Source organism: Papio anubis, chromosome 20 (assembly GCF_008728515.1).
Source record: "Papio anubis isolate 15944 chromosome 20, Panubis1.0, whole genome shotgun sequence".
In the NCBI taxonomy this organism is placed as follows: Eukaryota; Metazoa; Chordata; class Mammalia; order Primates; family Cercopithecidae; genus Papio; species Papio anubis.
The window spans coordinates 31,058,869-31,086,696 of NC_044995.1; the positions used below are offsets into that span (position 1 = coordinate 31,058,869).

At 37.7% G+C, this 27,828-nt stretch overlaps 3 protein-coding genes across 4 annotated transcripts in view; 1 reads left to right on the plus strand and 2 right to left on the minus strand.

The window, feature by feature from the left end:
- Positions 1-26,772, plus strand: part of LOC101014871 (zinc finger protein 429) — an 89,403-nt gene extending 62,631 nt beyond the window's left edge. Inside the window, exon 4 of one of the 2 annotated variants that reach the window (XR_002518792.2) lies at positions 25,677-26,772. The gene's annotated coding sequence lies outside the window, so the exon portion shown is untranslated. Of the gene's footprint in view, positions 1-4,572; positions 4,701-25,676 lie in introns of those variants that run through there. The other variant, XR_002518791.2, reaches the window with a different exon arrangement.
- LOC101014153 (zinc finger protein 708) overlaps positions 1-27,828 on the minus strand; it is a 702,618-nt gene that overhangs the window by 312,821 nt on the left and 361,969 nt on the right. The gene's annotated exons all lie outside the window — the stretch shown is intronic.
- LOC103880007 (zinc finger protein 85-like) overlaps positions 13,556-27,828 on the minus strand; it is a 36,067-nt gene continuing 21,794 nt past the window's right edge. The window contains 4 exon segments of the mRNA XM_031660345.1: positions 13,556-13,740; positions 13,918-13,957; positions 13,960-14,206; positions 14,508-15,316. Coding sequence (XP_031516205.1) covers positions 13,605-13,740; positions 13,918-13,957; positions 13,960-14,206; positions 14,508-15,316 — 1,232 coding nt within the window. The 3' untranslated portion in view covers positions 13,556-13,604.

Below are 27,828 nucleotides of genomic sequence, written 5' to 3' on the forward strand. Positions count from 1 at the left end.
ACTTGTCTGGGCCCTTTCCATCTTTTTGTGAACTTTCTTCTTCTTTCTTTTCTTTGAGACGGAGTCTCAGTCTGTCATCCAGACTGGAATGCAATGGCATGATCTCGGCTCATTGCAACCTCTGCCTCCTGGGTTCAAGTGATTCTCCTACCTAGCCTCCAGAGGAGCTGGGATTACAGGCACATGCCACCACACCTGGCTAATTTTTGTATTTCTAGTAGAGACAGGCTTTCACCATGCTGGCCAGGCTGGTCTCCCAAAGTGCTGGGATTAGAGTTGTGAGCCACCATGCCCGGTCCTTTCTGTGAACCTTCTTAAAGACACAATACTTTAAGATTTTGTATGCTTTTGAAGTTAAAAAAAAAAAAAAAAACAAAACTATCAGAATTAAACCACTAATTGTGGAAATTACTTAAAATGGTTATAACAAATAAAAAATTGATTATATCTGTGGTCTACAATAATGTATCATAACAACCATAATTATAACTATAGCATATATTAGATTTTTGAAAATTTCATACAATTTTGGATTATTAAAATACAAGTTGGCAAAGGTCAAACATCATTTTTTTGACCTTCTTAACACTCGCTGATACTGATGTTCCTCCAGCATTACAAAACACATTAAATGATAAACTATTTTTGATTACAGATTTTACTATTGAAGAAGATATAGTTCTTATATATACCACTAAATCTAACAGAAAAACTATCACATGCTTCATTTTGGCTAAACTGGATGACACTTTCAAAACTGTCTTCATTTTTAAATTAATTATATATGATTCATGCCCCTGTTGGACCTGAAGATTCTAAAATAATCTACTTATTTATGTATTAATGATTAGAAAAGGTAATGTACCTTATAAATCCTTATTTGAAGATCTGGTGGCCTTTGCAGAGGAAAATAGATTTCAGTTGAATCCCAAAACCATGACAGATTTAGAATTAGGTGTAATCAAGTCTTCTAAAAGTGAATTTCAAAATGTTACAAATGAAGTTTGGTTTTTCCATTCAGACCAATGCCTTTTATGGAAAATTCAGATGAGTGAATTTGTTATACAATATGGCAACAATGAAAACTTCCGTTTTAAAATGTGTTATTTGCCTGCATTGGCATTTCTTCCGGCTAATGACATTCCAGGAACTTTTAATAAATTAAAGCCACATTTGCCTCAAGAAGCCAATGAAGTTACTGACTGGTTCAATAACAATTATGTACACAGTAGAGTAAAATGACACTTGGTGTTTGTTTGATCACCAGAATTGTTTTGTAGTTCTATATTGAGTTTATTGAGGACATTTAATACTATTCTCCAGGCCGGGCGTGGTGGCTCAAGCCTGTAATCCCAGCACTTTGGGAGGCCGAGACGGGCGGATCACGAGGTCAGGAGATCGAGACCATCCTGGCTAACACGGTGAAACCCCGTCTCTACTAAAAATTACAAAAAACTAGCCGGGCGAGGTGGCGGGCGCCTGTAGTCCCAGCTACTCGGGAGGCTGAGGCAGGAGAATGGCGTGAACCCGGGAGGCGGAGCTTGCAGTGAGCCGAGATCTGGCCACTGCACTCCAGCCTGGGTGACAGAGCGAGACTCTGCCTCAAAAAAAAAAAAAAAAAAAAAAATACTATTCTCCAAAATGGCTATACTAATTTACATTCCCACCAACAGTGCACAAGGGTTCCTTTTTATCCACATCCGCTTGTTATCACTTGTCTTTTTGATACGAGCCATTCTAACAAGTGTGACACGATATTTCATTGTGGTTTTAATGTGCATTTTCCTGACAGGAGATATTAAGCATTTTTTTTTCATATATATGTTGGCTATATAGCTTCTTTTGAGAAATGTTTGCTCAGACACATTGCTCATATTTTAACGAAGTTATTTTTCTCGCTATTGAGTTCCTTGTATATTCTGGATATTACCCCCGTTTTAGAAGCACGGTTTGCAAATATGTCCTCCTAATCAGTTCATTATTTTCACACTCTGTTTAATTGTTTCTAGTTTGATGCAATCTCATTTGTCTACTTTTTGCATTTTTTTGTCTGTGCTTTTGGGGTCTTATCTGAAAAAATCATTGCCCAGACCAATGCCATGGAACTTTCCCCCTACCTGTTCTTCTGAGAACATTACAGTTTCAGGTCTTATGTTTAAAACACCGATTTATAGTCAGGTAATTTTTGTATATGGCATAAGATTGAAGTTTAATTTCATTCTTCCACATGTGGATATTCAGTTTACCCAACACCATTTATTAAAGACTGTCCTTTCCCAATTGCTCTTGGCACCTTTGTTGAAAATCAACTCACCATAAATACTTGAGTTTATTTCTGGGCTTTCTATCCTGTGGCATTGGCTGATATATTTTTGTTTGTTGTTGTTGTTGTTGTTTTGGCAGTACCATGCTCTTTTGATTGCAATAGTTTTATAATATATTTTGAAACCAGGGAGTATGAGGTCTCCAGCCTTGTTGTTTTTGCTTAAGATTGCCTATTTGGTGTCTTGTGGTTCCATATGAATTTTAGAATTTTTTTTTTGTGAAAAATGACGTTGGAATTTTGATGGAGATTGCACTGAATCTGTAGATTGTTTTGTGTAGTATGGGCATTTTAACAGAATTAATGCTTCCAGTTCATAAACACAGGATATCCCTGCATTTGCTTGTGTCTTCTTCAGTTTCTTTCAACAATGTTTTACAGTTTGAATATAGAGGTCTTTCATGTCCTGGTTAATTTTATCTCCAAGTATTTTTATTTTTTGGTACTATTGTAAATCGAATTGTTTTCTTGATTTCTTTTCTAGATAGTTTGCTATTATAGAAATGCTACTGATTTTGTACGTTAATTTGGCATCCTGAATTTTTACTGAATTCACATATTACTTCTAACTAATACACTTCCTGGATTGGGATTTTTTTTTTTTTTCCCTTAATTGAGGTAGAGTCTCAATCTGTCTCCCAGGCTGTGGCAGTGGTGTGATCTCAGCTCACTGCAATCTCTGCCTCCCAAGTTTAAGTGATTCTCCTGCCTCAGCTTCCAGAGTAGCTGAAACTGCAGGTGCCTGCCACCACACCTGGATAATTTTTGTATTTTTAGTAGAGAAGGGATTTCACCATGTTGGCCAGGTTGGTCTCAAACTCCTTGACCTCTCAAGTGATCTGCCCACCTTGGCCTCCCAAAGTGCTGGGATTATAAGCATCAGCCACCGTGCCCAGCCTGGATTGGGATTTCTATTTCCTTCTCCTAATTTAGAAAGTTTTCTGCTCATTATGTTTTTGAATATGTTTTCTGTTCTTTTTTCTCTTTTCCTTCTGCTAGCGTAATAATGTGATAACATTCTGCTTGATGGTGTTCCGTAAGTTTCTTAGACTGTTGGCGTTTTTATTTCTTTTTATTTTTTTCCAGTTTTCTCCTGAAGCACAGAGATTAAGAGCCAGTGCTCCAGCAGGGACTGTATAATTTGTGCATTGTATATGTAGTACAAACCTCTCCTTGGGAAGAAACTGGTGTTTCCTTCCCAAGTATAAGATTTTGTGCTCAGTGTGGAGTGAGTGTATCTCCACTTTTCCTAAGTGTTTTAATTTAGATAATTTTTCAGTTGCCCACTGTTTGAGAATCTTTCAACTGGATTCTGGCTTTCTCTAGGGGAGAACTGATCAGTGTGTAGGTGTTTACTTGGTGTATTCTTGGGAAGAGGGATATTCAGGAACCTCCTGTTTCTCCATTTTGCTGATGTCCTTCATCTTTGATAATTTTTATGACATTTATTGTAAATTTTACTTCTTTGAATATTGCATGTTACTGTGTTCCTATAACTCTTCTTGAGCTTTGTTCTAGAATGTACTTAAGTAACTTGTGAACACTGACCTTTTCAGCCTTAAAGACTTGTTAGGTTGAAACCACAGCATTGTTTAGTCTAGAACATACTTCTGACTACTTCACCTGATGTCCTATAAAATGTGATACTTTCCTGAGTGGCTCCAGAAATAGGAACTATTCTTGGTTTTTCTCATTAGAAAAACCACATTCTGTTGCCTTTAATATTTTCACTTGGTTCTTTCCCAGCCTGATGCAATTTCCTTAGGTGAATATGCTAATCAATACTCAGCCGAAAAACTGAAGGTGACCTTCAGATGTCTGCATTCTTTCTCTGTACTGCTCTCTCCTTTCCGGTGATCTTCCCTGTGAATTGCAGCTGATTTAGTTTTCTTGATTCTCAGCTCCATTTTAATTTCGTTCTTCGGGTAAAGTGACCAACTACTCCTGTTATCATGGGATTTCGGTGGAAAGGGCTTGGGAAATTCAGAAGTTTCACTTTTAAGATGGAAAAAGCAAGGCAAATTGCAACAAGTTGGTCCTCTTACTGCCAAACTCTGCCTTGGTTCTGCCTCCTTTTGGTGCTGCAGTATTGGAAAGTCTCTCAAAACTGTCAACTGGAGAAACTATAGGGCTCAACTATTTGTTTCCAGTGTCTTGGGGATCACTGTTCTTCCCTGCGTGACAACTAGCATCTTAAACCACTGTCTCATACATGTTGATTGTATTTTTTCCCCTTTAATTATTTCAAGGGGGATGATGAATCTTACTCCATTTTGGAATGATAACAGAAAGCAAAGTAGAAGCAGCCACCTTCTTCACAGGGCAGCAGGACGGGGTGAGTCAAACATCATTTTTAATCTGACAATGATACCCATATAATTTAACATATTAAATAATCCCATTCTTTTAAATAATCTAATAATCTAATCTAATAATCTAATCTAATAATCTAATATAATTTAACATATTAAATAATCCCCTCTTTTGAATGCTGCATTGACCCTCTTTAGTATCCAAAAGTTAGGAGTAAAAAATCCTTATTATTATTCTAAATGGAGTTTCACTCTTGTTGCCCAGGCTGCAGTGCAATGTCATGATCTCGGCTCATTGTAACCTCCACCTGCTAGGTTCAAGTGATTCTCCTGCCTCAGTTCCCTGAGTAGCTGGGATTACAGGCACCCACCATGACACCCAGCGTATTTTTACATTTTGAGTAGAAACGAGGTTTCACAACGTTGGACGGGCTGGTCTCGAACTCCTGACCTCAGATGATCCACCTGCCTCTGCCTCCCAAAGTGCTGAGATTACAGGCATTAGCCAAAATGCTTGGCAAAAAAAGACAATTTTTAAAAGATGAAATTTGATTTTGGGAAGCCTGTCAAATATGTCAAAAAGTTACAACCCTTTTTTGCATCTATGTTCATTTAAAAAAAAAAAAAAAGTTGGTGTGTGGTTTTCTTTTTTTTATTATTTACTTTTCTGTTTTTGGTATTAGGGTGATACTGGATTCATAGAATGATTTAGGAAGGATTTCCTCTATCTGTTGGAACAACTTCAGTCGGATTGGTACAAATTCTTCTTTGAATGTATGATAGAACTCAGAGGTAAATCCATCTGGTCCTGGGCTCTTTTGTTGGCAATTTTTTATTACGGTTTCAATTTCATTATTTGTTACTGGTCGGTTGAGTGTTTCTATTTTTTCCTGCTTTAATCTAGGAGGGTTGCATATTTCAGAGAATTTATTTCTCTCCTCTAGGTTTTCTAGTTTGTGCATGTAAAGGTGTCCATAGTAGCCTTGAATGATCTTTTGTATTTCTGTGGCATTGGTTGTAATATCTTTAGCTTATCTGGATCTTCTATCAGCTTTTCTTGGTTAATCTGGGTAGTGGACTATCAATTTTGTTTTTTGAAAGAACCAGTTTTTTGCCTCATTTATACTTTGTATTTTTATTTCAATTTCATTTAGTTTTGTTCTGATCTTTTTTCTTTCCTTCTGCTGGGTTTGGGTTTGGTTTGTTCTTGTTTCCCTAGTTCTTTGAGCCTAGGTTTTCTCTTTGGACTTCTTCAGCCTTTCAGATGTAGGCATTTAATGCTATGAACTTTCCTCTTACCATAGCTTTTGCAGGATGCCAGAGGTTTTGAGAATTTGTGTCACTACTGTCATTCAATTCAAAGAATTTTTAAATTTTCATCTTCCTTTTGTTGACCTAAAAATCATTTAGAAGAAAATTATTTAACTTTCACGTATTTTTATAGTTTTGAAGGCTGATCTTGGAGTTGATTTCCAATTTTATTTCACTGTGGTCTGCGAGAGTACTCGATATAATCTTGATTTTTAAACATTTCCTGAGACTTGTTTTGTGGTCTATCATATGCTCTATCTTGAAGAATGTTCTGTGTGCTGATAAAAAGAATGTATATTCTGCAGTTTTTGGGTAGAATGTTTTGTAAACATCTGTTAAGTCCAGTTGTTCTAGAGTATCATTTAAGTCTATTGTTTAATTGTGGACTTTGTCAACAAAATTAGTTAAGACAAGATGGTCAGAAAAGCACCTTAAAGATGAGTTGCAAAAATTTAAAACAATAGTAAATGTTTATAATGCAAGGCAGACATTTTACAAATAGAGATTTTCTTTAAAGACGTAAATTGACTTTATTAAAAAATTTCAAGATAGTTAAATTCCAGAAAGGTGTAATTTCATTCAAAACGTAGTTCTTCTAACTTAGATACTGTTTTTTAGCTGTAATTACTGAGTTCAGGATGGAATCCATTAAGAAATAGGACAAAAAAAGAATAAGCCTGAACTCAGCATACACCTAAAGAATTTTTAATTTTATTAATTTATATATATATATAAAAACAAGCTTACTTTACATGAGGGTCTACTTTTACACTTTATCTAGGATAGGTTTGTTTACATCCTCAAAGAGGGATGGCAGCTAAGCAAAAAGGTAAGATTTAATTTTTCTTAATTTTTAATATCAATTTATTATAGATGCATATATTAATCAATTTTCTCTCCATGGGATTCTCCTATTCTCCTTACTGGAAGCAACATGTGGGAGGGAGAAATGATAATAATATACAAATATATTTCCTGCCATGTGGCCCACCTCTAGAAGTCACTTACTTCCACGCCATCAGATGTGTTTTTCCATGATATGTCTCTTTCTCTTAAAAGCACCTCTGATTAAGTTGAGCCCAATCACGATAATCTCCCTTTTTTGAGGAACACAAAGTCAACACGTTAGTAACCTAATTTTATGAGTAATTTCTCACTGCAGTCATTTTTTTTTTAAATACTCAAGAGGAAAGGATTACACTACAGGTGTGCAACAGACTGGGAATCTGAGGGATGATCTTAAAATTTTGCCCACCCACCTGAATAGAGTTTTAAAATAATCTCTTAGTTATTTCATTCTCTAAGTAAACAAAGATATCATCTGTCAATAATAATTAACTCCTTTCCAGTTTTTTTTTTTTTTTTTTTGAGATGGAGTCTCGCTTTGTTGCCCAGGCTGGAGTGCAATGGAGCAATCTCAGCTCACTACAACCTCTGCCTCCCGGGTTCAAGCAATTCTCCCGACATCAGCCTCTCAAGTAACTGGGATTACAGGCGCCAACCACCACGGCTGGCTAATTTTTGTATTTTTTAGTAGAGACGGGGTTTTGCCATGTTGGCCAGGCTGGTCTTGAACTCCTGACCTCAGGTGATCTGCCCACTTCAACCTCCCAAAGTGTTGGGATTACGGGTGTAAGGCACTGCTCCTGGCCTCCAGATTTATTCATTACAAATATTAACTAACATCTTTTTTTCTGGCTTATTTCTCCCTTGTGTATCATTTTATACATTTACACACACCTAGAACAATGAAAATGTATCCAATTATTCAATTTTTGTTAAATTTTTATTAAAATCGAATGTTAAAAATTATTTTTGTTTGTAGATGGTTTTTATTGTCGTACTCAAGAGTGTTATCTGTAGAGAAAAAGTTGCCTTTTTAATACTGCCTCTGCTATTGTGAACAAGTCATTTCTCTCAGTGGCTCTGTTTCTAGCTCTGTATAATGAAGATAATAGTAAGACCTATTATTTATTTATTATTTTTGAGACACAGTCTCACTCTGTTGGCCAAGCTGGAGTGCAGTGCTGTGATCTCAGCTCACTGCAACCTCTGCCGCCTGGGTTTAAGTGATTCTCCTGCCTCAACCTCCCGAGTAGCTGGGATTACAGGTGCCTACCACCATGCCTGGCTAATTTTTGTATTTTTAGTAGAGACAGGGTTTCACCACCTTGGCCAGGCTGGTCTTGAACTCCTGACCTCGTGAACCACCCGTCATGGCCTCTCAAAGTGCTGGGATTATAGGTGTAAGCCACCGCTCACAGCCAGAGCTGTTATTAAGTTACTGTAAAAAAAAATAAATGTATTGGCCGGGTGCGATGACTCACACCTGTAATCCCAGCACTTTAGGGGGCTAAGGTGGGTGGATCACCTGAGGTTGGGAGTTTGAGACCAGCCTGTCCAACATGGAGAAACCTCTTCTCTACTAAAAAAAAAATACAAAATTAGCCAGGCATGGTGGTGCATGCCTGTAATCCCAGCTACTTCGGGGACTGAGGCAGGATAATTGCTTGCCGGGAGGTGGAGGTTGTGGTGAGCTGAGATTGCACCATTGCACTCCAGCCTGGACAATAAGAGTGAAACTCCATCTCAAAAAAAAAAAAAAAAAGGCCAGGCACGGTGGATCACTCCTCTAATCCCAGCACTTTGGAGGCCAAGGTGGTCGGATCACCTGAGGTCGGGAGTTCAACACCAGCCTAACCAATATGGAGAAACTGGTCTCTACCAAAAATACAAAATTACCTGGGCATGGTGATGCATGCCTGTAATCCTAGCTACTTGGAGGCTAAGGCAGGAGAATCACTTGAAGGTGGGAGGCAGAGGTTACAGTAAGCCGAGATCACACCATTGCACTCCAGCCTGGGCAACAAGGGCGAAACTCTATCTTAAAATATAAATAAATAAATAATAAATAAATTTATTGATGCATATATGGTGTTATGGTTAGTGCTAGTATAAATTAGCTACTTTTAATAGGATATTTATATGCTAAGTGACATTAATACATATTTGAAAAAAGAAATATCTTTTCATAACAAGTTTTTTGAATATATATTGAAATTAATTCTTCTAAGAATGTGGTATAGATACAAAACAAAACACTATTTAGCTTTAAAAAGGGGTACGTCCCATTATTTGAAACCAGATAGGTACATTTAGAAGACATTATGTATACTAGATTAAATAAGCCAGACACAGAAAGACAAATACTGAATGATCTTATTTTTATGTAGAATATAATAAAGTTCAACTCAAAAAAGCAGAAAGTGAAATAACAGTTACCAGACGCTAGGGGTGATAAGAAGAGAACAGACAGTTTTTCCTCTAAGGGTACAAAGTTTTAAATAGGGTAAGGAGGTTTTGAGATCTGTTGCACACCAGGATGACCACAGTAAACAATAATGTATTAGCCAGGTGTGGTGGCTCACGCCTGTAAGCCCAACAATTTGGGAAGCCAAGGTGGGTGGATCACAAGGTCAGGAGTTTGAGACCAGCCTGGCCAATACGGTGAAACCCCATCTCTACTAAAAATACAAAAATTAGCCGGGCATGGTGGTGTGCCCCTGTAGTCCCAGCTACTCAGGAGGCTGAGGCAGGAGAATTGCATGAACCCAGGAGGTGGAGGTTGCAATGAGGCAAGATTGGGCCATTGCACTCCAGCCTGGGCAACAGAGTGAGACTCTGTCTCAAAAAAAAAAAAAAAAAAAAAAGTATTGTATATTTCAAAACAACTGAGCGAATTTCAAATGTCTCCCCACAAAAAAATGATAGGTAAGAAAGTTAATGTTATTTAACTTAATTGTTCTATATTATATGCATATATTAAAACATAACATTGCACCCCATAAATGTATACAACTATGATTTGTCAATCAAAAATAGTATTAACTTTTTTCTTAAAGAGAGAGAAATAAACCTTAAGAAATCGGGCCAGAGAAAAAAAGTGTTTTTTCAATCTCAACATTTCAGAAAACATCTGGTGCGGTGGCTCACACCTGTAATTCCAGCAATTTCAGAGGCCGAGGCGGATGGATCACCTGAGGTCGGGAGTTCAAGACAGCCTGACCAACATGGAGAAACCCAGTCTCTACTAAAATACAAAATTAGCTGGGTGTGGTGGCGCATGCCTGTAATCCCAGCTACTCGGGAGGCTGAGGCAGGAGAATCACTTGAACCCGGAAGGCGGAGGTTGCAGTGAGCCGAGATCATGCCATTGCATTCTAGCCTGGGCAATAAGAGCAAAACTCCATCTCAAAGCAAAACAAAACAAAAATTTCAGAAAACATATACATATATTTTTTGTATCTCAAATGGCTTCCTCAATTAGTAACGTAGGTAAGTAAATGTTTAATATTATAAGCATTCTGAACTCAACATTCAGAAATATGTTGACATTTCCTATTCAAAATAATACTTTAAAAGACAGATGTTAAAACAACTGTTTAGAGTAAAATTCTGATTTTTTCTTAAAAAAATATATTTGAATATATATTTTACACTATATTTAAATTTATCCAATAAGCATAATTACTCAACAATAAGAAAATTATTATAAGGAACCAATTTGCCTTATTTAATTTTAAAACTGACACGCACATGATGTTTAAGTGCTTACTTATCTAGTGTTACTGGAGTATTAAAGAGCAGCACTCAATAAGAAATCTTTTCATTGATATTTATATCTATGCTGTAAGTGAATATAGATTATAATGTAACAGAATTAACAAATAAAAGCTAATAAATTTTCTTTACACTCACTGTTTGTTGGGCACTCTTCTGGTTTATTTATTTGCATTAATTGCTTTAATCTGACAAAAACCCTAGAATTTATGCACTGTCATCCTCACTGTACAGCTGTACTCAGGTCATACAGCCTATATGTGGCAGAACTCGGATGCAATCAGAAACCACCTGATACTGAGTTTCAATCTTTTTTTTTTTTTTTTTTTTTTTTGAGACGGAGTCTCGCGATGTGTCACCCAGGCTGGAGTGCAGTGGCGCGATCTCGGCTCACTGCAAGCTCCGCCTCCCAGGTTCACGCCATTCTCCTGCCTCAGCCTCCGAGTAGCTGGGACTACAGGCGCCCGCCACCACGCCCGGCTAGTTTTTTTTTTTGTATTTTTAGTAGAGACGGGGTTTCACCATGTTAGCCAGGATGGTCTCGATCTCCTGACCTCGTGATCCACCCGCCTCGGCCTCCCAAAGTGCTGGGATTACAGGCTTGAGCCACCGCGCCCGGCCTCTGAGTTTCAATCTTAACCACTTATGCCCAACACCCTCATAGCCAATTCTTTTTATATCTGACCTAACATTTTGCTTTGAATTTTCTAATTTTGTAGAAATAAAAATCTAGAAAACAATTATTTTAATCACAGTGTGTAGAACTTGATTTTTGGTTTAAAGTAGTCATTATTAAGCCAAACACAAATACTTTGTTAAATGGATTCTAATATCCCTCTTATGACTTAAAACAGTCACTAATTTTACTTTTGAAATGTAGTGAGTTTTTATATTAAAAGCTAGGATAAGCCTAAAATTATATATAAAAAAAATTGTGGTCTATATGTACATCATCATACATTCAGTGGTCTACAGTTTTTTAAAGTTTTAGAAACACTAAAATAAGAATATTTTTCCTATCAAATAATTAGGGAATATTGAGTTTTCTCAGGGACTAAAATGAAATAGATTGAAATTACCATATCAGTCTCTTACCAATGACCAAGGATTGGGTCGTTAAGTGACCAATAATAACAACTGTAGACTTAACTTCACCGACTAAAAAAATTAAATAAAATGAGAAAAATTTCTCCAAATTGTTACATCAATATGTAAAAGAAATATTATTCCAAATTTCAAATGCACAGGAAATCATTTTATTTTGCAACACTTAACATTCACACTTAAAAACAGAAGATTCAGGCCGGGCGCAGTGGCTCACGCCTGTAATCCCAGCACTTTGGGAGGCCGAGATGGGAGGATCACGAGGTCAGGAGATCAAGACCATCCTGGCGAACACTGTGAAACCCCATCTCTACCAAAAAATACAAAAACTTAGCTGGGCGTGGTGGCGGGCACCTGTAGTCCCAGCTACTCGGGAGGCTGAGGCAGGAGAATGGCATGAATCCGGGAGGCAGCGCCTGCAGTGAGCCGAGATCACGCCACTGCACTCCAGCCTGGGTGACAGAGCGAGACTCCATCTCAAAAAACCACAAGATTCTGTATACCAATGTCAGCTGTGCTATATCATAGAAAATCACATTTAATATTCTTCACTTGCCACTAACTCTTAATATTTTAAGATTTGTTGTTGTTGTTGTTGTTGTTGAGATTGAGTCTCGCTCTGTCACCCAGGCCTGGGCGTGCAATGGCACACAATCTTGGCCTTACTGCAACCCTGCCTCCCAGATTCAAGCATTCTCTGCCTCAGCCTCCTGAGTAGCTGGGATTACAGGCATGTGCCACCATACCGGGCTAATTTTTGTATTTTTCGTAGAGACAGGGTTTCACTACGTTGGCGAGACTGGTCTCGAACTCCTGACTTCATGATCCACCTGCCACAGCCTCCCAAAGTGTTGGGATTACAGGTGTGAGCCACTGTGCCTGGCCTTAAGATACGGTTTCTATTACATTTTATATTTGCCACACTTTGTGTAAGAATCTAAGAAGAATTTTTTTTGGCGGGGTGTGGTAGCTAATGTCTGTAATGTCAGCACTTTGGGAGGCCAAGGTGGGTAGATTACTTGAGGTCAGGAGTTCAAGACCAGCCTGGCCAACATGGTGAAACCCCATCTCTACTAAAAATATAAAAATTACCTGGATATGGTGGCAGGTGCCTGTAATCCCAGCTACTTGGGAGTCTGAGGCAGGAGAATCACTTGAACCTGGGAGGCACAGATTGCAGTGATCCAAGATCACACCACTGCACTCTGGCCTGGGTAACAGACTGACACTCCAACTAAAAAAAAAAAAAAAAAAAAAAGAAAGAAAAAAGGTTTTGCCACATTATTCACACTTGGAATTCTCCAGTATAAATTATATTACCTACAATCAAGTGTGAAAACCATTTAAAGGCTTTTTCACATTCTTCACATTTCTAGGGTTTTGTACCCGTATGATTACTTTTATGTTTGTAAAAGTTTAAGGTGTTGTTAAAAGCATTGTCACATCTTTCAGGTTTGCAGAATATCTCTCTAGGATGAATTATCTTATGTCTATTAAGAACTGAGGACTTGTTAAAGGCTTTGTAAAGTTCTTCACACTTTTATGTTTTCTCTCCAGTATTACGTGTAATAAGATTTGAGAACTTGTTAAAGGCTTCATCACATTCTTCACATTAGTAGGGTTTATTTTTCTTTTTTTTTTTTTGAGACGGAGTCTCGCTCTGTCGCCCGGGCTGGAGTGCAGTGGCCGGATCTCAGCTCACTGCAAGCCTGGCCTCCCAGGTTTACTTATTCTCCTGCCTCAGCCTCCCGAGTAGCTAGACTACAGGCGCCACGTCACTCGGGCTAGCTTTTTGTATTTTTAGAGACGGGTTTCTTACTGTGTTCGGGCTTAGGATGGCCTCTGATCTCCTGATCTTGTGGATTCGGCCTGCCCCGGGCCTCCCAAAGTGCTGGGATTACAGGCTTGAGCCACCGCGCCCGGCCTAGTAGGGTTTATTTTTCACATGAATTCTCATTTTTAGTAAAAGTCAAGGACTGGTTAAAGGCTTTGCCACATTTAACACATTTGTATGGTTTCTCTCCAGTATGAATTATCTTATGTTTAGTAAAGGTTGAGAATTGGTTAAAAGTTTCATATATTCTTTCTACACTTCTCTAGGTTTCTCCTAGTATGAATTTCTCTATGTTTAGGTAAGGTTTGAGGACTGCTTAAATGCTTTGCCACACTCTTTCTACATTTGTAGGGTTTCTCTCCAGTAAGGAATTATCTTATGTGTAGTGGCAGGTTTATGGGATCTGCCCAAATGCTTTGCCACATTCCCTTTGGCATTTGTAGGGTTTCTCTCAGTATGAATTCTCTTATGTCTAGTAAGGCTTGAGGACTGCTTAAATGTTTTGCCACATTCTTCACATTTGTAGGGTTTCTCTCCAGTATGAATTATCTTATGCACAGTAAGGTTTGAAGACTGCTTAAATGCTTTGCCACATTCTTCACATTTGTAGGGTTTCTCTCCAGTATGAATTATCTTATGCACAGTAAGGTTTGAAGACTGGTTGAAGGCTTCTATACATTCTTCTTACATTTGTAGGGTTTCCTCTCAGTATGAATTATCTTTATGCACAGTAAGGTTTTGAAGACTGCTGAAGGCTTTGCCACATTCTTCACATTTGTAGGGCTTCAGTATGAATTATCTTATGCATAGTAAGGTTTGAAGACTGGTTGGAAGGTTTCTACATTCTTCACATTTGTAGGGTTTCTCTCCAGTATGAATTCTCTTATGTATAATAAGGTTTTGAAGGTTGCTGAAGGCTTTGCCACATTCTTCACATTTGCAGGTTTCTCCAGTATGAATCATCTTATGCATAGTAAGGGATGGAAGATCATGAAGGCTTCACATTCTTCTCACATTTGTAGGGTTTCTCTCCAGTATGAATTATCTTATGCACAAGGTTTGAAGACTGGTTGAAGGCTTTGCCACATTCTTCACATTTGTAGGGTTTCTCTCCAGTATGAATTCTCTTATGCATAATAAGGTTTGAAGGCTGGTTGAAGGCTTTGCCACATTCTTCACATTTGTAGGGTTTCTCTCCAGTATGAATTATCTTATGCATAGTAAGGATGGAAGACTGGTTGAAGGCTTTGCCACATTTTTCACATTTGTAGTACTCCTCTCCAGTATGAATTCTCTTCTGTCTAGTAAGGCTTGAGGACTGCTTAAATGTTTTGCCACATTCTTCACATTTATAGTGTTTCTCTCCGGTATGAATTCTCTCATGTTGACTAAGGATTGAGGGCCAGTTAAAGGCTTTGCCACATTCTTCACATTTGTAGAGTTTCTTTCCAGTATGAATTCTTTCATTTTGAGTTAGTTGAGAGAGCATGCAAAATGATTTGCCACATTTTTTACATTTGAAAGGTTTCTTTCCAGTATGTCTTATTTTAGGTCTATTTGAATTTGAAAATATATGAAACACTTTTATATATGTATAACATTGAAATATTTTGCTCTGGGTAGTTGTGAAACATTGATTAAGTCCATTATAACCTCCTTTGTGCAGCTTACACTCATTCACACTTCTACAGCCTTTATTTAATTGTAAGTTCTTATGTCCACATTTATTGTATCTCCTCAGTATCATTTTTTGGAAAGAATCTTTTATGTTTTGCTCTGGCCAAAGTTCTTCAACAAAATGAGAACGCATAACTAAAAGAAATTAAAACAACAAATTACTCCACTTACTAGGCTCAGATAAATATACAAATCAAACCTATAAAAGCATACAAATGACATAAGCAAAATAGCATATCAAAATACCACAGGGTCTAATTTCTTCATAAATATATAAATGAAACAAAAACTTAAGGGTCAAAATACATTTGTGGAAAATGTATAAATGAGTTAAATGTGTGCAGTGCCACAGGTGAGCACAATGCAGAATCATATAAAAGGAAAAGAAAAGTACATTACATTTAACCAATACAGCTATTCCTGCCCCCTAATATAACACAGTGCCTTCAGAAGCAAATTGCCAACTCCTGGTTTCTATTTTAAAATACAAGAAAAATATTGGCACATACATCTAAATTTCTGGCTTCTAGGGGTCTTACCAGACACTGGTTTCGGTCTCCTGTAACACAAAATGCTGAAATAAATGGGGATATACTTTGGAATAACAGTTTGAGAGTGCTGAGACCAAAGATAAATGGTGCAGCACCACAGAGACTGCAGTATTACAGACAGGGAAGAGGTGTATCAAGTGATTACTGACTATTAAGAAGAAATATGAATAAACTCAACTAAAAACACACACACAAAAAAAATTTCAGACAAGACACATTCTAAGGACATGTATGAGAGACTCACAGAATCTCTAGCCAAGACAATTTGTTTCAGACTATGCCAGGAGAAAGCTACTACATTATAAAGATTGTGAGAGGTAGCTTGTTTTTAATGTCCAAATCCCAATCAAAGATTATAATGTATACAAAATATTAGGGCAGCACAGGCCCATCAAAAACATTATTAAACTTTCAGAAAACAACCATAAAAATGATATAAATAGGCCGGGCGCGGTGGCTCAAGCCTGTAATCCCAGCACTTTGGGAGGCCGAGACGGGTGGATCACGAGGTCAGGAGATCGAGACCATCCTGGCTAATACGGTGAAACCCCGTCTCTACTAAAAATACAAAAAACTAGCCGGGCGAGGTGGCGGGCGCCTGTAGTCCCAGCTACTCGGGAGGCTGAGGCAAGAGAATGGCGTAAACCCGGAAGGCAGAGCTTGCAGTGAGCTGAGATCTGGCCACTGCACTCCAGTCTGGGCGACAGAGCGAGACTCCATCTCAAAAAAAAAAAAAAAAAAAAATGATATAAATATGAAGAAGCTGAACAAACCAACTAGGATACACACACACAAAATATTTATAACACACAAAAATATTAGAAGAATTTCAAAAGTCACAGACAAAAAGATAATCTTAGGAGTGGCAAGACAAAAGTGATGTGTCATTTATTAGCATAGTCTTATAACCAGTGAATCTGTGAACAAGAATTTTGCAGGCAAGAAGGCAACTGTGTGACATAGTCAAAGTCCTAGAAAAAAAAATTCTGTCGAGTGAGAAAAATATCATCAGCAAACTGTTCTAACAAATAAGCAGTAAAAGACATTCTAAAATAATTAAATCCTGAGAAAGTATATTGGCACTACATATGTCCTATATAGCAAAAATGCTGAAAGCAGTTCCTTCTACTGAAAATAACATGATGCAATAAAAAACAACAAATAATCACACGCAAATACTAACTTTCTGGGAAAAATATGCACATACACAAAACAGAATTTCACAGCATTACCATAATGGTGCAGAAAATACTTTTAATTTTTCTCTAAAAGTTGAAAGATAAAAGCATAGAAATTATCATCTATTAATGAATATACAACACAAAAAGATATAATTAGCTATATCAGTAACCAAGTTGAGAGCAGATGTAATGAGGAAGAATTTTTGTATGCAACTGAAGTTAATTTTTTACCAGATTAAAATATATTGCTGTACCTTTTAAGTTTTATGTAATCCCCAAGATACCAGAAAGAAAATATCCGTATAGATACACAAAAGAAAATAAGAAAGTATAAGCATATGAATACAAAAATCAAAAAGACACAAAAAAGACAGAAAAAGAGAAAATTAGGGACAAAAATAAAATAAAACAATAAATAGAATAACATTAGTAAGTCTTTCTCCTTTAGAAAATTACTTAAATAAATATAAAATTAACTTCCCAATCAAGAGACATACCTTAGAAAAGTATTTAAATATATATAAAATTAACTTTTCAATCAAGAGACATACTTTCAATAAAAGGATTTATTTGAAAATTTAAAAATCAAGATCCAACTTGCCTTTCTACAAGAGGCAGTTGAGATCTAATAAAATAATGAAAGTGGCAAGATGGAAGTAGACATTGCATGCAAACATTAACCAAATAAAAGAAGAGGTCAAAATAACATTATACAAGCGAAATCTTAAGCCAAAAACTGTCATACTTTATAAAATGTACTTGAAATCAAAACTCCAAAGGGAAAAAGAACATTAAACAATAATAGATTAATTTACTGGGAACCTATAACAAATGTGTGTGTGTGTGTGTGTGTGTCTGTATCTCACGTTAGAGTTCCTAATAAATGAAGCAAATATTGACAGAATTGAAGAAGCACATAGAAAGCAACATAGAGAGCAATATAATTACAGTAGGATATTTCAATACTCCACTTTTTGTAATAATAAGACAAGACAGAATATTAGTAAGTGAACAGAGGACTTAAAGGCAACATAAAACAAATATTTTTAACAGAGGTATAGAGAACACTCTTCAGCATCAGGATATACACTCTTTTCAATAGCCCATACAACATTCTCCTTGATAGTTCACCTGTTAGGCCAAAAAAAAAAAGGCTTAAAATTTTTTTAACTGAAATTTTATGGATTACTTTGTATGACCAAAATGGAATAAGACCGTAAAACAATAATAGAAACAGCTGAAAAATTTACAGATATATGGAAAGTAACAGGCTTGGTGCGGTGGCTCACGCATGTAATCCCAGCACTTTGGGAGGTCAAGGCAGGCAGATCATGAGTTCAGGAGATCGAGACCATCCTGGCCAACATGGTGAAACCCATCTCTACTAAAATATAAAAAATTATCTGGGTGTGGCGGCACGCGCTTGTAATCCCAGGTACTCGGGAGGCTGAGGCAAGGGAATTGCTTGAACCTGGGAAGCAGAGGTTACAGTGAGCCAAGATCCTGTCATTGCACTCCAGCCTGGGTGACAAGAGTGGAAACTCTGTCTCAAAAAAAAAAAAAGAAAGTAACACACTCTTGAGTGTGCTCTTCTTCAAAGGTTAAAATGATTACTACTGTGACACTGTTCATGCTGCTCTATGTAATCTTCACATTGAATGCATGTTTTTCAAAATTCTCATTGCATTTTCGAAGAGCTATGAACAGCAACCCAAAAAGTATAGCAAATTTCAAGAGACAACAACGTACAGAAAAATCTTCAAAAAGAGGAACAACGTTAGAGCCATTATAGTTCCTGATTTCAAAACACATTAAAAAGCTACAGAATTAGGCCAGGTGCAGTGACTCAAACCTGTAATCACAGCACTTTGGGAGGCCATGGTGGGCGAATCACAAGGTCAGGAGTTTGAGACCAGCCTGCCCATCATACTGAAACCCCGTTTCCACTAAAAATACAAAAATTAGCCAGGTGTGGTGGCATGCACCTGTAGTCCCAGCTACTCAAGAGGCTGAGGTGGGAGCATCACTTGAACCCAGGAGGCGGAGGCTGCAGTGAGCTGAGACCATGCCATTACACTACAGCCTGGCCTGGGTGACAGAGTGAGACTCCATCTCAAAAAAAAAAACAAAAATAGAACAAACAAAAAAAACCCCCAAACAACAACAACAATTAAAAAAACAAGCTACAGAATTAAAACAAATTGGTAGGAGTCTCAAGGTGAAAAAGTAGACTAATCAAATAGAATGCTGCACATATATAAACTTTCACATATATGGTAATGTAAAGAGTGATTTGCATACCCATAATTACTGCAACATTTTTACTGAAGCCAACAGGTAAATGCAAGCAAATTTCTGTCACCAAATCATTCAGTATACATAATTTGAAATATAAAAATATTGGAATGTCAAAGCTGGGTGTGGTGGCTCATGCCTGTAATTCCAGCACTTTGGGAGGCTGAGATGGACAGATCAAGAGGTCAGGATTTCGAGACCAGCCTGGCCAATATGGTGAAACCCCTCCTCTACTAAAAATACACAAATTAGTTGGGCGTGGTGGTACGTGCCTGTAGTGCCAGCTACTCCGGAGGCTGAGGCAGGAGAATTGCTTGAACCCAGGAGGTGGAGGTTGCAGTGTGCCAAGATTGAGCCACTGAACTCCAGCCTGGGCGACAGAGTGAGACTCGTCTCAAAAACAAACAAACAAAATAAAACAAAGAAAAATTGGAATATCACCCAGATTTTAAAACGCAGGAAATATTCTAACAACTATAAAGTGAAAATTCAATGACACGATGCAAAATAAAATGAGCCAGTCACAGGTTTTGAGAACATGGACATCCAAATCATGTTATAGACCAAAGAGGCTTAACAGACTCATACAAAACTTTCCAGTCAAAAGCAAGAGATCCTCTCTAGTAAAAAGCACAATATTCCCATTTGTACCTGGTATATTCCGTTAGGACATATACCAAATGTTATTAAATTTAAGAATACTAGCTGGGTGCAGTGGCTCATGCCTATAATCCCAATATTTTGAGAGACCAAGGTGGGAGGATCACTTGCGGACAGAAGTTTGAGACCAACCTGGGCAAATAGTGAGACCCTGTGTCTACAAATAATCAAAAAAATTAGCCAGACATGTTAGTGCATGATGTCGTTTCAGCTATTCAGGAGGATAAGGTGGAAGGATCACTTGAGCAAAGGAGGTTGAGGATGCATTGAACCAATATCATGCCATTGCACTCCAATCTGGGTGACAGAGTAAGATCCTATCTCAAAACAACAACAAATAAATAAGATCAAAATTATTCAGTTTTCTGACAAAAACTGAATGAAACTAAAAATTATGAGCAAAAGTAAAACTAGCAGATCAAAAAGTAAATGAAAATTAAACACATTCTTCAACATTTTCTTGCTCAGGGGTCAAAAATTTAATTTTTCAAGGATGTCAATACAAATTATAGTGGTGAACAAATTCAATATAATCTCTATAATCCAATAGCATAGTTTTTTTTTGTTTTTTTTTTTTACAGAAATACTGTTTAGAATTTTAAAATTTGATTATAAACTATAGCCAAACACCCATAAAGAAGAACAAAGAGGGCCAGGTGTGGTGGCACATGCCTGTAGCTGAGACGGGTGAATCACTTTAAGTCAGGAGCTCAAGACCAGCCTGACCAACAAGGAGAACCCCGACTCTACTAAAAATACAAAAGTTAGCCAGGCATGGTGGTGGGTGTGTGTAGTCCCAGCTACTTGGGAATCTGAGGCAGGAGAATAGTTTGATTCCAGGAGGAAGAGGTTTAAGTGAGCTGAGATCGTACCACTGCACTCCAACCTGGATGAAGTAGCAAGATTCCATCTCCAAAAAAAAAAAAAAAAGGAATGAAGAGGCATTATAGTTTCTAATTTCAAAACATATTAAAAGCTACAATAACAAAAACAATGTGGCATTGACACAAAGACAGATAAACAGATGAAATAACAGAATAGAGAACCTGCGAATGAACTCTCCCGTATATGGTGAAATCATCTTCCACAAAGTTGCCATGAACACACAGTAGAAAAAATATAAACTCTTCAAAAAATAATGTTGAGCCTGGCTAATATGACAAAACCCTGTCTCTACTAAAAATACAAAAATTAGCTGGGCACGATGGTGGGCACCTGTAATCCTAGCTACTTGGGATGCTGAGGCAGGAGAATCGCTTGAGCCAGGGAGGTGGAGGTTGCAGTGAGCCAACATCAGGCCACTGCACTCCAGCCTAGGTGACAGAGCAAGACTCTGTCTCAAAAAATAATATGTTGAAAAATGACTATTAACACTGATAAAATAAAGTTGGATCATTTCATTGAACCATATATGAAAAATATTTTAAATAAAATGCTTAGAAATAAAAAGAAACTAATAAATCTCTTAGAAAAAATATGGGGAAAAGAAATGGCATTCATCTCAGCACCATTTTCTTAGATACAACATTAAACGCATGAGAAAAAAACAAAAACCAAAAAACTAGCCAGGCGCAGTGGCTCACGCCTGTAACCCCAGCACTTTGGGAGGCTGAGGAGGGCGGAACACCAGAGGTCAGGAGTTCAAGACCAGCCTGGCCAAGATAGTGAAACCCCGTCTCTACTAAAAATACAAAAAAATTAGCCAGGTGTGGTTGCATGCACTCATAGTCCAAGCTACTCAGGAGGTTGACAGGAGAATTGCTTGAACCCGGGAGGCAAAGGTCGCAATGAGCCGAGATCTCACCACTACACTTCAGACTGGGTGACAGAGCAAGACTCCCTTTCAAAAATAATAATAATAATTTTAAAAAAAACAGAAAAACTTAACTGCAGTATACTTCAAAATTTTTGCACATCAAAGAAAATATTCAATAGGTGACAATGCCTCCTAGGAAATTGGTAAAAATATTTGCAAATCACAGGTGACAGGAATTAATATGAGAATATATAAACAACTCTTAAAACTGAAAAATAAAGTTGAATAACTTGTTTTACAAATAGAAAAATAATTGAACTAATTTTTATCAAAAAAGATACACAAAGGCCGGAATTACGGTGGCTCACACCTGTAATTCCAGCAATTTGGGAGGCCAAGGCGGGCGGATCACCTGATGTCAGCAGTTCAAGATCAACCTGGACAACATGGTGAAACCCCATCTCCACTAAAAATACAAAAATTAGCTGGGCGTGGTCGTGGGCACCTGAAATCCCAGCTACTTGGGAGGGTGCGGCAGGAGAAACACTTGAACCTGGGAGGCAGAGGTTGCTGTGAGCCAAGATCATGCCACTGCACTCCAGCCTCGGTGACAGAACGAGACCCCCTCTTAAAAAAAAAAAAAGTATATATATATATATATATATATATACACACACACACACACACAGACATAAATGGAAAAAAAAGAAGTACTTAAGAAGACACACAAAATTATTAATTTATAGAGAAATGCATAGAAATTGAATGACAAAATTACCTGACACCCATTAGAATGGGCACTATCATTTTTTTTGAAAACACCAAATCTTCTGATAACACAATAAAAATGAAATCCATGTTGATTTTTGGTGAAAAACAAGAATGAAGTCATTACTTAAAAATATTACATTGGCCGGGCGCGGTGCCTCATACCTGTAATCCCAGCACTTTGGGAGCCCAAGGCGGGCAGATCACATGAGGCCAGGAGTTCAAGACCAACCTGACCAACATGGAGAAACCCCATCTCTACTAAAAGTACAAAATTAGCCGGGCATGGTGGCACATGCCTGTAATCCCAGCTACTCAGAAGGCTGAGGCAGGAGAATCGCTTGAACCTGGGAGGGGGAGGTTGCGGTGATCTCACTCCGTCTCATTAAAAAAAAAAGTTATAAATATTTCTCAAATAATTAAAAATAAAATTATTATCAAATACAGCAATCCCATTTATAAATCTATATCCAAAATATGCAACACAGAACCTGGAAGACATATGTCAACATCCATGTTTATTGTACCAGTATTCACAAAAGCAAAAAAACTGAAGCAACCCAGATATCTCCTTGATTTATAAACACATCAAAAAATGTAACATATAGCCGGGCGCGGTGGCTCAAGCCTGTAATCCCAGCACTTTGGGAGGCTGAGACGGGCGGACCACAAGGTCAGGAGATCGAGACCATCCTGGCTAACACGGTGAAACCCCATCTCTACTAAAAAATACAAAAAACTAGCCGGGCGAGGTGGCGGGCGCCTGTGGTCCCAGCTACTCCGGAGGCTGAGGCAGGAGAATGGCGTGAACTCGAGAGGAGGAGCTTGCAGTGAGCTGAGATCCGGCCACTGCACTCCAGCCTGGGCGACAGAGCCAGACTCAGTCTCAAAAAAAAAAAAAAAAAAAAAAATGTAACATATACACGCAATGAAATATTATTCAGCCTTAAAAAAACTTCTTACATTTTAAGATAAACTTTGAAAATACTGTGTCACCTGAAATAAGCCAGTAACAAAATGATGAATACTATGATTCCACTTATATGAGATATTTTAAGTAGTCACACTTATAAAAAAAAAAAGTAGAAAGGTGTTTGTCAAGGGCTCCACAGAGGGTAAAATGGGTTGTTGCTACTTAATGGGTATTGAGTTTTAATTTCACAAGATGTTAAAATTTTAGAAGTCTTTTGCATAACAATGTGAATAGACTTAACATGCCTGAAATGTAGACTTTTTTCAGACAGGGTCTCACTCTGTCACCCAAGCTGGAGTGCAGTGGCACAATTATGGTTCACATTAGTCTCAAACTCTCAGTCTCAAGTAATCCTCGCTTCTCAATCTGCCAAGTAGCTGGGACCACAAGTGCATACCAACATGCCTGGCCATTTTTAACATTTTTTTTGTGGAGAGAAAATCTTTATATCTTTCCCAGGCTGGTCTCAACATTTTGGGCTCAAGAGATTCTCCTGTCTTGGCCTCCCAAAATGTGAGAATTACAGATGTGAGCCACCACTATGCCTAGGCCTGAAATGTACACTTCAATAGATTTAAGATGGTAAATTTTACATGTTTTTACAACAAATTTTTTAAAAGAAAAATGAAAAACTACAGAATTATAAATCTTTTCAAAAATTACCTTCAAATCACAAAACTGCTTCTCTTACACAAAGGAAACAAATGTTCATCATTAAACACATGGTGAAAATAAGACTATTTCCATGACTACTCACTGAGACAAGATAAAACAACCATTGAAAATCAGCTAGAATATATATAAGTTATAACCAAATTTGGGGTTATATTTATAGATAAACATACACAGATATATAATCTGATTGTGATAGATGTATGGCTAATTTATCTAATTAAACCCCACATTGACTTAAAATGTACAAACAGAATTGCTCATTGTCTAAAATTATAATACCTAAGTAAAACAAAAAAAACAATAAACCAATGTTAAGAAACCTACACTGGGCCGGGCGCGGTGGCTCAAGCCTGTAATCCCAGCACTTTGGGAGGCCGAGACGGGCGGATCACGAGGTCAGGAGATCGAGACCATCCTGGCTAACACGGTGAAACCCCTTCTCTACTAAAAAATAGAAAAAACTAGCCGGGCGAGGTGGCGGGCGCCTGTAGTCCCAGCTACTCAGAAGGCTGAGGCAGGAGAATGGCGTAAACCCGGGAGGCAGAGCTTGCAGTGAGCCGAGATCGCGCCACTGCACTCCAGCCTGGGCGACAGCGAGACTCCGTCTCAAAAAAAAAAAAAAAAAAGAAAACCTACACTGAAGACACACACTATAACAGAAATGCTTACTCATAAAATCTGTAATGCAACATTGATGTACAATTCAAAAAATTTGTCTGGGTAACTATAATGTTTGGCTGTAACTGTGTACCCAGAGAAGGCATTTTGAGTCATTGGCATAAACTATATAACAGCAAAATTTCAGAGAATGCAGAATAATCATAAATAGAAGATTCTAATGAGAAACTTTTTTTTTTTTTTTTTGAGACAGAGTCTCGCTCTGTCACCAGGCTGGAGTGTAGTGTTGTGATCTCAGCTCACTGCAACTTTTGCCTCCCGGGTTCAAGTGATTCTCCTGCCTCAGCCTCCCAAGAAGCTAGGACTACAGGTGTGCACCACCACGTCCAGCTACTTTTTGTATTTTTAGTAGAGACAGGGTTTCACCATGTTGGCCAGGATGGTCTCAATCTCTTGACCTCATGATCTACCCGCCTTGGCCTCCCAAAGTGGTAGGATGACAGGAGTGAGCCACTGCGCCTGGCCAAGAAACTTTTTAATAAATAAGCATTTAAAAGAAACTAGAGTTGATTTTTATGTTTTAAATATATGCTATTCTTACACAAAATGAAGCTGTTGTAATCCAACTTTAAAAGTAAATAGTCTTACATTTTTATATATATATATGCACACACACACGCAAAATAGGGTTAGAGCCTCTGATATATATAATAAATATTTGGAAATAAATTAGTATTTAGATATAGGTTAAAGAAAGTGGGTACGAATCCTATAATTCTTTTTTTGCCTTCAGGAAACTTAAATTTATAGGTAACTATTTTAGTAAACATGGAGTGCCTACTAATTATCTAATTTACTTCAAACATAACATATACATTCTAGCATATTGTCCTAAATGTCTGAATCCAAAATCACAGACAAATTTGGAATAGAAAATACAAAGTAAAAACATATAGGGAGAGTGAAATCAGTAAGATGGAGAAATAACAGTTGCCCTATTTTCTTATCCCTCCAACAGCAAGAAAATTTCTCAACCATCCCTGACAAAAAAGCTTTTATGAGAGAACCAGGCCTCATGGCTCGAACCTGTAATGACAGCTACACGGTACATTAAGGTTGGAGAATTGCTTCAGGCTAGGATTTCAAGACAAGCCTGGGTTATGTAGCAACACCCCATCTCCAAAATGAATACCTTTGAGAGAGCTTTACCATCCAGTGAGGGAGCTGTGAAACTCTGCTATAGCTCAAAATTGAGGAATGTTTCTCTTCAGAAGGCAGACCCTCATTCCGGTGGCAAACTACAAGACCCCCGTTCTTGGCTACGGACCAGAAAATCGCTCACCTAATTTGGTCGCACTGAGAATTCTACTTACTCTGTAATCATCCCAAACTTTTACCAGCCACAATCTGGGAGAGGTCCTCTTCTTCCAGAGGTCTGGAAGAAGACACTCATTTACAACCACGCAACAGGCCTGCAGACGGTGGTCTTTACTGTGTTGTGGTCCCTGAAGCAGTTCAATGACTCAGTTCCAGCTCTCTGAGCCACAGTTCATGGCCAGTTCTGCTTAGATAGATATTCACACAATGACCTGAGGAAATGCTCTCTGGTACTCAGTGAAAGCCATATTCATCTGCATCCCAATGTAAGACCTACCATATGCAGACCCAACTGCAAAAATCTGTCCTACCGTCTGCCCTGCAGTGCAAAATCCTGAAGGATATTCAGTCTGTCCAAAAATAAAATGGGAATTACAACTACACAAGCCTCTATAACAAACCAACTAAAGGTGGACCCAAGTGCAGACCCAGCAGCCTTGTGACGAAGCTAAACCCCTCTCTACTACAAACCCAGAAGACATCCCATCACCCTGGGACCCAACGAAAGATCTTTACCTCCTGAAACCAGTTTATAAAAACTCAAAGAGGTGGTTGCTTCTTCAAATTTACAGACACCAATGTAACATTATATTGTGCCCCTTGTCAATGCTTCTATTTTAACATTGCACTGCAAGTATATGGCAGAAGAAAGTCAAAAAAAAGATAAATATTTCAATGATGAAGTCATTAAAATTGAAGACAAAAAAAGTAAAAAGTTGCTGTTTGTAGATCATATGATCTCATATTTTAAAAACCATAAACAAGGCCGGGTGCGATGGCTCATGCCTATAATCCCAGCACTTTGGGATGCCGAGGCAGGTGGATCATTTGAGGTCAGGAGTTTAAGACCAGCCTGGCCAACATGGTGAAACACTGTCTCTACTAAAAATACAAAAATTAGCTGGGCGTGGTGGTACACGCCTGTAATCCCAGCTACTCAGGAGGCTGAGGCAGGAGAATTGCTTGAACCCGGGAAGTGGAGGTTGCACTAAGCCAAGATCACACCACTGTACTCCAGCCTGGGTGACACAGCGAGACTTATTCTCAAAAACAAAAACCATAAACAGTACATTAAAACCTGTCTAAATTAATAAATGCACTCAGTAAATTAGCAAAATATAAAATTAACATACAAGTTATGGTTCCATACATTAAAACAAATTATCTGATAAAATAGAGAAAAAGAAAACAATCTTATTTACAATAGCATTAAGATAGTAAATTTCTGAAAACAAATTTATCCAAGGATGTAAAAAATCTTTACAATTAAAGATACATCAATGAAAGAAATTAGAAAGGACAAATAAATTTAAAAACATTTTATATCTATGGATTGAAAGAATATTGTTAAAATGCCATATTATTCAAAGTGATCTATAGATTCAATAAACTCCCAATCAAAACTTAAGTGGTAGTTTTTTCACAGTAATGAAAAACACGATTCTAAAATGTACATAAAACTACAATAAACTTTGAATAGCCAAAGCAATCTTGAGGAAAAAGAACAAAGCAGAGAAACATCATACTTTAAAATGTCAAACTATATTTCAAGACTATAGTTTTAAAAACAGGATGGAATGTGCAGAAAAATTAAGAACAACAAAAAAAGAACAGATACCACGACTCACACCTTTCAGATATAATGCAAAAAGAAAACTTAAAAAGTAGTTTAACATAGAGTTCCTCAAAATTATGCAGATATTTGTGTATCTTCCAAACAATGGAAAACTAGTCAGATTGTGCAGTCTCTTATATGCCACGAAGAGGACTTCGGCTCTCACTGTAAGCTTGAA